The 11,605-nt window shown below is 40.0% G+C and overlaps 1 protein-coding gene across 1 annotated transcript in view; it reads left to right on the top strand.

Annotated features, from left to right (window-relative positions):
• The first annotated feature begins 614 nt into the window (after positions 1-614).
• Positions 615-11,605, top strand: part of Slx4ip (SLX4 interacting protein) — a 154,433-nt gene continuing 143,442 nt past the window's right edge. The window contains 2 exon segments of the mRNA XM_013010634.1: positions 615-851; positions 8,865-8,926. Coding sequence (XP_012866088.1) covers positions 8,900-8,926 — 27 coding nt within the window. The 5' untranslated portion in view covers positions 615-851; positions 8,865-8,899.

Raw genomic sequence — 11,605 nt, 5'->3', positions numbered from 1 at the left:
CCGGCTGCTTGCAAAACCAGGAAAAGTTGGATTGTCCACCGTGACTTCTCGGGGTCGTCGAGTTTGGGAACACACATGCGCAGTGAGAGCCAGGTGCCCTCCAGGGAACTTCCGCCCTCAGTTCTTAGAAGAGGGTGCTGGGGAGGTCAGAAGGTCTCCAGCTTGGTGCCCTGCACCTAGGTTCCTGTTCACCGTCCCTCCATTCGGTTGTGTGCTGTCGTTCACTTTACTTTCCTAAATACGCAGGCGAATTCTGGCATTTCTGTTTACGCATACATAAAGGTGCTTTTTCCTGGCGCTGTGGAAGCCACCTTTGTTTTTCCCACCGGTCTTTCCCGTATTCTTCGTCATCACACACGGCTTACCGCCGCGCGGGCAGTGTGCTGGCATCCGTAACGCCACGGGAGCGACCTTGCAGCTCCATCCCTACAACCGCCGAACCCCGGGGCTGTCAATCACACTCAGCGCACTCCCTCCCACCAGAAGACGCGTGCCTCCGCCTTCATCTTTGTTTTGTTGTGTTTTGGTTCCGCCCCCGGGACGTGAGATCTCGCGAGTGCCCGCCATGTTTCTTTTGGGCAGACATCGGGTTACCCTGGACTCTCAGCTACCGTTGTGCCGCCATCTTAAGTTCTGGCTGTGGCTTCACGGGGACGTGAAGCTCCTTAGGATCAGCTTGTGTTTGGGCGCGGGAGACGCGCGTGGACTCCTGGGAAAGAGGAAGGAAGCCGGAAATCCAAATCTCAGAAGCTCCTGGAGATTGGTTCCGCCGCCCTGGCATGCTTTTCAAAAGCCCGAGTGTCCCCAGGCGGTGACTGGGACACCGGTGGCTCTGGACTGTTGCCGCCGTGTAGGTAAGAGCACGGAGCTCCCGGCAGCCTCTGCGCGCCCACGCTGGGACGGAGCTGTCCGCCCGTCCCCTCTCCCCCCAGGTGGTTGGCTTCTGCGTTGTTTTTGCGTTGAAGTTGAACTTCCAGGAATCATCTCGGTGTTTCCACCTCTGTGATTTTCAGGGAGCCGAGAAGTGGCTCCGCGTCGGGGTTCAAGAAGCCCTGGCTTTAAGCGAAGTGGTTTTGTTTTGGAAAATTTCTACTTCTGGGCAAAGTGATGCCCGATGAAAGGGGTGGGTGTTTGGAATCAGATTTGTAGCCTTCCTCATCCGTGGGTACAGACAGAGACCTCTTAGAAAACTAAGATGCATCTTAGAAAACTGTAAATGCAGACTGTGTGTATGGACGTCCAATTCATTCATTCATTCACTTAACAATCTCTTTCGTTCGATCACATTGACAGGCTAGTAGGTTGGGGCTGCAAACAGTGTTAGGCCCCGCAGAACTAATCTTCGCTTTCTATTCCCTCCCCTATTGATTGCATAGAACCCTATTTGTGAGTCAACTAGCTAAAGTTACAACCAGTGGTATCAAATTAGGACCTTGTTCAAAATGTCCTCCCATCCACCAGCCGAGTCAGCATCACCCGGGAACTTGTAAGAAAATACGTGAAGTCTCATTTCAAATCTAAAGCTGAAGGAGTGCAGCTTTAGGACATAGGCTAAAGGTAAAGCCTTCTCTCCCCACACCCCATCCACACCACCTGTGCTTTTTATCCAGACTCTTGGCATATTACCAGCTTATGACATGTTTTAAATTCAGTGGATATTTCCCATATTCTCCTATGCTTTGGGTCTGTTGTCTTAATGTTAGGTTTCCCATTTAGCATTCTGAAAAGTTGAAAAGAGATTTTGGCAGTCTTGTTTTTATGTAACCTCTGTTGACAACATCCAAAATGAAGACTTTTTCTTTCCAATTTGCTACTAGTTTGCATTAAAAATGTTGTGTTTCTCACTTTCTATATTCCTGCTTTCATATTTTCGCTTTTAAGTTATTGAAAGTTGAACTTAAAAGTGTGCCTGTGAGCCACAACTTCGTATTGCTTTACATAATCTTGGGCCTTGGTGTACCATATATTTTGTAGTTCCTAGTTTTCTTCTGTGTCTTTCTTTAATGAGAAAGTGAAATCAGGGGCTCTCAACATTGGCTGCACAGGGCAATCATCTGGGAGCTTCTAAACTAGACTCCAGACTTCATAGCAGATATTGAGATTGGGTGTAAATAAGGAACTACAAATAAGGTATTTATTTCAAATAAGGTATTAACTTCAAATAAGGTATTTGAAAGTAGAAAAAATGCCTTACCTGTTTTTTTTAAGACTTTTTTTTCCTCCCTCATACTTTTACTTAAAATAAACTATGACTTTGAAAGCAGTGTAAAGAATTGGATTGGGAGAGTTATAAACTGGCTTTATAGTACCTTGCTGTTTATTTCTTCTGAATCCTCAGCAGATGAGTTTTGGAACTCTTCTCCCTTGTATTAGTTGGGAAAAGAATAATGAAGATCATTATTGCTTTATTCTTGTGTGAATTTTTCAAATTTTAGGTACATGCATGCGTGAATATGAAAAAGAAAAGTATTACACAACAATATTCATGGTTTCAGATTCTCATATACTACATAGCATATTGTAAGTGATTGCAGGGCATTCTGGGTAAGGAAATTAACTCTGGAACCACAATTCTTGGGTTCATATTCTGTGTTCTCCATGTACCAGCTCTGGGCCATTTTATATATATAAAATCTCATCTCTCTGGTATCCCTGATCCTCTTCGGTGACATAGACTTGATGTGAAAGTTTAATAAGCTAATGCCAGAATGTGCCTATCAAATAGTAATGGGATGTGCCTCAGTGGTAGAGTGCTTGCTAGCATGCATGAAGCCCTGGGTTCGATTCCTCAGTATCATATAAACAGAAAAAGACAGAAGTAGCTCAAGTGATACAATTCTAGTGTTGAGCAAAAGAAGCTCAGAGACAGTCAGGGATAGTGCCCAGGCCTAAGGCTCCAAGCCCCCAGACTGACAAAAACAAAAACCTCAACCTGAATTTTTTAAAAAAGGCTTAATTATTTGGTAGTCAGACTTTCTATATACAAAGAAACCAAAAGATAACAGTGGTAGGACATGTTTGCGCTGGGACTTTACCCTTCCCTTCCCTCTGTGTAGTCCACGAATTAATGCTTTGGAAATGAAACATTACTTTTAGAATGCAAAGTGTGGGTATGTAGCTCAATGGTAGAGTGCTTGTGTAGTGTGCTCTAGGCCTTGAGTTTGAACTCTAGTACTGTTAAGAGTAGGCCAGTGAGTGGGGATGCATGTGTTGACTTTATGTAGATTGCTGCCTCCCTTTTTAAATTTTGTAAGGCGGGGGGTGGTCAAACACATATACACTGTCCTTTTTCTTAAAATTTTTGAGAAAGTATTTTGCTGAGTTCTCCAGGCTAGACTTAAACTTCCTATCCTTTTGCCTCACTAGCTAGGATTACCGGTAGCTGGGATCATAAGTTTCACCACCAAAGTTGTTATGTCTTTTGGGGGACAGTGTTGCTTTGTTGGCTTGGCTGGATATAAACTGGCGATCTTACCTTAGCCTCCAGAGTTCTGTGATTAAAACCCTGAATCACCAACCCTATGATTGCAATCTTTGATATGTACATATCTACTCATTGTAAGCTGTAAGTCTTTAAGTTCTACTATTTATACTTTTTAAAGATTGAAGACACTAATCCGTGCCCATTTGAAACTTTATTAGGCAGCAAAGTAGCGATTTGTAAAGCCAAGTCAACAATAGCATGAAGTTTCCCCTTTATAGTAGGTAGAAAATATCACTTATATTTTAGTTGATATACCTTTTTTTGTGTGTTGGTTTTGTGGCTTGAATTGGAGGCCTGAGCACTTTTTCTCTGAACTCTTTTTCTCAAAGCTAGTACTCTACCACTTAAACCACAGCTCCATTTCCAGCTTTTTGGTGATTAACTGGAGATAAGTCTAATGGACTTTGCTTCCCCATGCTAGCTTCCAAACCAGTATCCTCAGATTTCATCTTCCTACATAGCTAGGATTATAGGCTATGAGCCATTAAAATATTTTTGCTTCTAATATAAAAAAAGGAATGCATCTTTAAGAAAATAGTGTTGCTGTGTTGTGCTCAAATAAATCAGAACTGTTTAAAAATGTTAATTATAGGATAATATAGAATATGGTTAAAATATCTTGGACAGGAAAATTATTTGAGTTGCTGTTTTGATTTTTTTCTAGAAAACGTTGGATTTTTTGTAATTAAAAATAAATTTATTTGATATACAGCAAGATCTCTTTTAGTGTGGAATTTCTTGGGTTTTCAGTAGTGTGTTGATTAACTACCATTGAACTCAGGATGCCAAACCATTTTGTCACCCACCGCCTTTCTCCCTGCCAAATTTTCCCATGCTCCTGCTATATCTTAATCCTTCCATCTCTCCATTCTTAGTAATTTGTTCTCATCTCCCTCTCTCTTTTTTTAATTGAAAAGATTAGACTTTAAGAAGATTGCATTAATGATTATTGGAAGGTGATTGGAAAAGCATTATTGGTAGGTGGTAAGGATCTCCGGTTACAAAGTGGATTGATTGTGTGATGTCCATTTGGTTCCTCTGTTTAAGACTGAATATCTACTGTATGTAGAGCACTGGGTCAAGTAATTACAGATTTAATCTCATGTAGTCCTCACAGGAAGTTTGAGCTAGACATTATTATCCTGTATCATAAATAAGAAAATTAGAGATCAGAGGAAAAGGCAGAATTTGAAGGAATGTGTTTCACTAGAACCTGTGGCTGTTCCTTCACCATGTGTGGGGCCTGTGTCCTTTTTGACAAGATTCAGTAGTAATTAGATGTTGTCTATAAGAAAACTGTGGACACAGGTGACATGGAGGCCAGATCACCCAGCCAGTAGTTAGGGTATCACACTGGAATGAGGGTAGAGTGACAGAAAACAGTAGGACTGGCCCATGGAATTCATCTTGGTAGAGAATTTCAATATTTGGCCTACGTTGAATGACAAGGAAAAGAAAATATTGTCCTAATTTTTTTGTTGCTTGCATTTTCTTTTCATTGTTGGGAATTCTTTTGTTTTTGTTTTCTACAAGCATACATTAGTGTTGAAAGTTACTGCCTGAAGAATATGAAAAACTAGTTCTTTGTCACATTGGCTTTGTATTTTTCAAGCTGTAAGTTGTCACCAGTAAGAATTTTGCTCATTTTCATTTCTTCTTGTTTTTACTAAAGTTTGTGATTTCATTCTTGATATTGGTGTATTTTTTCTTTGTTTGTGGTTGTTTTGTCAGTCGTGGGGCTTGAAACTCAGGGCCTGGGCACTGTCCCTGAGCTTTTTTACTCAAGGCTAGTACTCTCCCACTCTGATCCACAGTGCCACTCCTGGTTTTCTGGCGGTTAATTGGAGATAAATCTTAGACTTCCTGCACAGGCTGGCTTTTAACTGTTATCCTCAGATCCCAGCCTCCTGAGTAGCTGGGATTACAGGCAAAACCTTATGATCTTGTTCACTGATGCTTTTTTTTCACTTCCTGCTTCTATTCCCTTCCTCCCTCCCTTCTTTTTCCTTCCTCTTCCCCTCTTTCCCCACTTCTCTCTCCCCTCTTTCCTTCTTGCTTTCCCTTCTTCCCTTTTTTGCCAATAACTGGGATTTGAACTCAAGGCCTCATATTTGCTCAGCTTCATTGCTGGGTTGGTATTCTGCCATTTGAGCTATGCCTCTTCCTTTTTGCCTGTTATTTTAGAGATATTTTAGAGATGGAGTCTTACAGACTTTTCTTCCCAGGCTGACTTTGAACCTGTACTCAACTCCTGAGGAGCTAGAATTACAGATAAAACTGGTCATCCTGGCCTAGATCTGTTTGCCAATATAGTTTGTATATGTTGTAATGGGGAGGGAATGGCCAGTAGTGAAGTGGTTTTTTTTTTTTTTTGTGCTTTTTGAGACAGGGTCTTCCTATGTAGTCCATGACGATCTCCAATTTACAATCGTCTTGAGTTTTGGGATTATAGGCTGCATCACTACACCTGGCTGGATTTTTTTTTTTCATTCTTGAATTACAGTTGTAACCCTAGAAGTTCTGGAGTGTTTGGTGTTATGCTTCCATAGCTACAAAGTTGTGAGTTTTGTTTTCAGGATGATAGGGGCTTAATTTTCTAGATCGAGTTTGAAAATCAGACATTAGAAGTCTAAAGTTAATTTCTGGTCTTTTTAACTGGGGTGGCTGCTTTCATTTGTGACACATAGGCCAGCAATGCTAAAAGAAAGACAAATGGGAATTTCAGAGTGCCCTAGATTTTCCCACAGAATAATCTAGAAGGTCACTGACTTCCTTTATTACAGAGTTTATCTCCGCTCTGTATTTAAATGACAGGACAATCATGTGATATTGGGTAATCTCCTTCCATGCCTTCCCCAAATTACTTTTCCTGAGTATATTAGAGCTTTCTGTCCCCTCTCATGACACACATGCACACATATTTTTGGTGGGTCACTCATTATCAGTGTTCTTGGTGAAAGAATTCCAGATTAACTGGGTTTAAGAATGTACAACACAGGACAAACTTTATTTGTGAGATTCATGATATGCCTCAGCTTCTCCTTGTGCTTTTGTAATTCACCTTTGGACATTTGATCTCTTTGGAGATTTCCAGACTTTTGTAAAAATAGGCAGCAAAATAAAAATGTTCATAACTTTAGACTTTTAGCCGATAGCTCTGAGCTTGCTGCTCTCTCCAAAAGGCAACTGGAGAGAGGGCCTTTAATGGGAAGGTAATTATTTTTATGTATCTTTGCAGCATGTATGTAACTTTTGTTCCCTTTAGCTCTCATGTTGCCACTAAATATGCATATACAGACTCATATTCCCCATCTTTCTAATGTGGTTTTAATTGTAACATTGTTTAGAGCAGTATTTGTTGTAAAGAGTGCTGTTTGTAAGTATTCTTAGTTTTTTGCACAGATCTTGTATATTCTGGAACCAGTTAGTTGCCTCAATACTCAGTTGTTTAACTTATTATATACTTGTCCCAATTCAATCTCACATTCCTACCAGTTGTATAATTGATTGCATGCATGTACACCTAGTCTAGAACATGCTACTCCTAGACACCATTGTCTGTCTGATCCAATGGATTCTTCCTTGTACCCAAAGCTTTTATGCAGGGATCTCCTTTTAGGAACCTGGTTTTTCTCAGCCCTTTCCTATCTTAGCCCTCCAGTAGACCCACATATTTCTCACTCTTGATTAATTTCCTCATTTTGGTGAAATGCATCTTTAGTAGCTTTCTGAGAAAAGATTCATGGAACATGACTTTTTTAAGACTTTCTCTTAGAACTTCCTTATATTTAAGTGTAGTTGGAAGTTGAGAAGAGTTTTGTCAGAACTTTGGTTGTATTTCTCCATCGCCTTCCAGAGTTGCTTTGGGTGATTTGGAGCCAATCATTGTACCCATTCCTTTGCAGTCTCTCTCTGCTCTTGTCCCCTGAACCAGCATTTTTTAAGATTCTTTGTGTCTCCACTGTGAGATAGGACCAAATAGGGGTCTATTTTCATCCTAATTTTTATTTGCTTGGTCTTCTGAACGGGTCCTTTAATTTCCCCTTATTTTCATTTTGCTAACGTTTCTGGGAAAGTTACTCCTTCAGGAGGTTGCATCTGTCATATTTTTCCCAAAAGCCCCTTTTTATTTAAATGCTATCTTTTATTTCATGGGTATATTATCTCCAGCTTCACTTAAAGGAAAGTTTCCTTTTCCTTCTACAATCTTTGTTTTAGCTAAGTAATTAAAAAATATTTGCTTTTCTTTCATAATAGAATATTGCCTTTAATGGTGGGTATTCCTAGTTACTTACTTGTGTAGAGAGTTGAACATAAAATTGATGATCAGAGTCTTTGTGAACAGGTATGGGGCTTGTGGCTATAGACTTTAGAGCCATCTGTCTAAGCCATCAAGGAAATCCTTGGGTGAACCCCTGATGCCATTGTTTTGTGAAACTCCCTTTTAGGTCAGTGCCCCAAACAGGAGAATTTAGTCTCCCTTCTGGTGGTGAAAACATTTAGTCAGCATCATTAAGTATGATTTTTTTTTAGCATTCTTTCATAAATGCTTTTAGTGAAGATAAGGAATACCCTTCTGTTCCTGTCATGCTAGTCTTTTAAAGTCAAAAGTGTTTGGGGTTTCATTAACTTTTGTTTTATATCTTTGAAATGACCAACTACATTTTTCCTTTTATTCTATGAATGTCTGAAATAGCATATTGTTTCATTCTTAGATGTTACAGCACTCTCTTATTCCTGGAATAAATTCAACTTGGTTATTATGTATAATCTTTTTATTTGATTCTAAAGTAGGTTTGCTACCATTTTGTTGAGGGCTTTTGTATCTTCATAAGATATATTAATACTTAGTGGGGTTTTTTTGATATCTCTAGAGTAACCCAGATAATACTATTCTCAAAATGATTTGTTTTCTTTATGCCTATATATATATATATATATATATATATATATATATATTTATTTGCTTATTTTTTGGGTCTGGTCGTGGGGCCTGAACTCTGGGCCTGAGTGCTATCCCTCAGCTCTTAAGCTCAAGGCTAGCTCTCTACCACTTGAGCCACAGCGCCACTTCCGGCTTTTTTCTTTTTGCTAATGTGGTGCTGAGGAATCGAACCCAGGGCCTCATTCTTGCAAGGCAAGCGCTCTACCACTGAGCCACCTTCCCAGCCCTATGCCTATATTTTTAAAAAAGACTTTGTGATGGATTGGTAGTAATTTTTCTTTAAACGGTCTTTAGACAGTTGTCAAGTTGCTAGTATTTTGATTAAGAATTATAACTGAATATTCATTTTACAAATTAACTTGTTTTGTCAACTATTCTTCTATAAGAAAAGCACTTAAGGGATTTTGATTTACCGAATTGTAATTTTTTTCTTTCGTAGATCCTGTAGTTTGTGTGGAAATCCCTAAGACATGACATCTAAGAAATTTGTTATTAAAGTAAGTAATGCTTAATAGCCCTTTAAAAAAGTGGTTGGGTGAATTCTATGTTAATTAAAAGTGGAAGTTCTGAGCTTTCTATTCTTTACATTAGGGACTAAAACCTTTAAGTAGGCATCTTAACATGTTTTGTTTTAAGAGTAAGATGGAGAGCTGGGTTTCAGTGGCTCACATCTGTTATCCTAGCTACTCAAAAGTCTCAAATCAACCCAAGGAGAAAAGTCTGTGCGACTCCATCTCCAAAATAACTATTTCAAAGTTGAGCTGGAGATGAGGCTCAAGTGGTAGAGTGCCAGCTGAGCAAACAAACCAAGTGAGCGTGAGACCCTGAACACAACCCCAAGCCCTCTAACGAGATTGAGATAGGGAGAAAATAGTACATATAGTTAAGAACTTCTTTGCTTAAAGTCTTATGTATAAGATGCTTTATTTTGGTGGGGGTACTGGTCCTGGAGCTTGAACTCAGCCTGGGTGCTTCCTTGAGCTATTTTGCTCAAGGCTAGCACTCTACCACTTGATCTACAAAGCCACTTCTGGCTTTTTTGAGCAGTTAATTAGAAATAAGAGTCTTACAGATTTTCCTGCCTGGGCTGTATTTGAACCATGGCTCCTCAGATCTCAGGCTCCTAGTAGCTAGTATTACAGGTGTGAGTCACTGGCACCCAGCTCTAAGATGCTTTTTGATTATATTTTATTCTTTAATATTAAAAATTATCATTTAGTCATACATTTTGTGCATCTGTGGCGTGGTTTTATAACATCAGATAAAATGTCAGAGTAAAAGAAACAGATGGCAGTGCTATACCTGGATATATGCCAATGAGATTTCTTTTTGGCTACATTCTGTAATTTTCATCTTATAAACAAATATTCCTTCTCTATCCCTTGATGATTGGAGCTGATACTTAGGTATAAAAGAATGGGAGGATTGTGTACGAAAGGAGAGAGGAATCAACCAAGGGTTAAGTTCCTGTAGCTATGTTCATATACGTTGAGTATTCTTTAGGTAATTTTCTATATGCTAGTGTTCTCTGTGTCAGTTGAAAATATCAAAGTATGAATTATAGTAGTTTATTGACCAGATGAAATCTTTTTAATATTGCAATTTCATCTTATTTTTAACCAAATCAGTGCTTACAGATTTCATTGTTAGTATTTGCTTCTTGTATCTTTGTGTTTCATATGTAAATGAGGAGGTTGTGTAAGTGGTACAAGCACCAGCCTTGAGGGAGAAAGATCAGGGACCTGCAAATACATGCACATGTGCGTACATACACACAAACAACAGCCATTTAATTATCTCTCCAGTTGCCTGGCCTCAGTGAGTGGTTTCTCTTTTTTTATAAATTTTATTTTATTGTAAAGATGCTATACAGAGGGGTTACAGTTACATGAGTAAGGTAATGAGTACATTTCTTGTCATGCATTGTTGCCCCCTCCTTTGTTGTTCTCCCACCCACCCCTCCCTCCCCCACATCCCCTACTCCTTTCCTCATACCACCCCCTCCCCCCGAAGTTGTAAAGTTCATTTCTAATATACTTTTTTTTTTTTTTTGGTCGGTCGTGGGGCTCGAACTCTGGGCCTAGGCGCTGTCCCTCAGCTCTTCAGCTCAAGGTGAGCACTCTACCACTTGAGCTACAGCGCCACTTCCGGTTTTCTGGTGGTTTATTGGAGATAGGAGTCTCACGGTCTCTCCTGCCCAGGCTGGCTTTGAACCGGAATCCTCAGATCTCAGCCTCCTGAGTAGCTAGGATTACAGGCGTGAGCCACCAGCACCCGGCTTAATATACTGTCTTGTGGGAATCATTGTTGGCAACGGGTCATCCTGTGTCCTTGTTTCAGCGTTTTGTTTTTCTCCTTCCCCTTCCCAAATTAGAAAAATGTATGTACAAGGTGCAGAGTGGTTTCTCTTTTTGATATTAGGCTTCACTTCCATTTGGATGGAACATCAAAGGTGGCACAGTCCTCTCCTGGCAGTCCAGTGAAGGCTGCCTATGGATGGGGTCTCACCTGGGTCTATATGTCAGTTCTTATCCACAGAGCTACTCTGCATGGCTTGGGCTTCTCTTAGCATGTGTCTGAGGTTTGAGAAGCCAGATAAGAATTGCAAAAATAAAGCAATGTGATTTGCTAGTGATCAGAAGGTTATACAGTGTAGTCTCAGCTGCCATTTGTACATTCTGATGGACAAAACAGGCCAGTCCAGAGTTAAGGGAGTCTGGAATTCCTTCTGCAAAAAGCACCAAATGCTACAGGATGGTGAGGGTTTATAGTTGTATCCATGAAGACAAATCTCTTGTTGGACTTACTGAGATTTTTTTTTAAAGGTCACCATTTTTCAAAGGAATAAGGTAAAAAATAAAATAAACATAAATACTAAATAGCTCCTGTCCTATGAAATCTATACTTTTGATTATGGACAAGTTTATCCATATAAACTAGAAAGTTCGTGTGTGTGTGTGTGTGTGTGTGTGTGTGTGTGTGTGTGTGTGTGTGTGTGTGTGTGTGTGTGTGTGTGTGTGTGTCTGGAGTGGTGGGAGGGGTCAGTACTGGGGCTTGAACTCAGGGCCTGTACATTATCCCTGATCATTTTTGCTCAAAGCTAATAGTCTGCCACTTAAGCCACAGCTCCCCATACAGCTTTTTGCTGTCTCATTAGAGATAAGTGTCTTAATGGA

Source organism: Dipodomys ordii, unplaced genomic scaffold (assembly GCF_000151885.1).
Source record: "Dipodomys ordii isolate 6190 unplaced genomic scaffold, Dord_2.0 Scaffold13, whole genome shotgun sequence".
NCBI classification, from domain to species: Eukaryota; Metazoa; Chordata; class Mammalia; order Rodentia; family Heteromyidae; genus Dipodomys; species Dipodomys ordii.
This window is presented reverse-complemented; position numbering and strand designations above follow the sequence as displayed.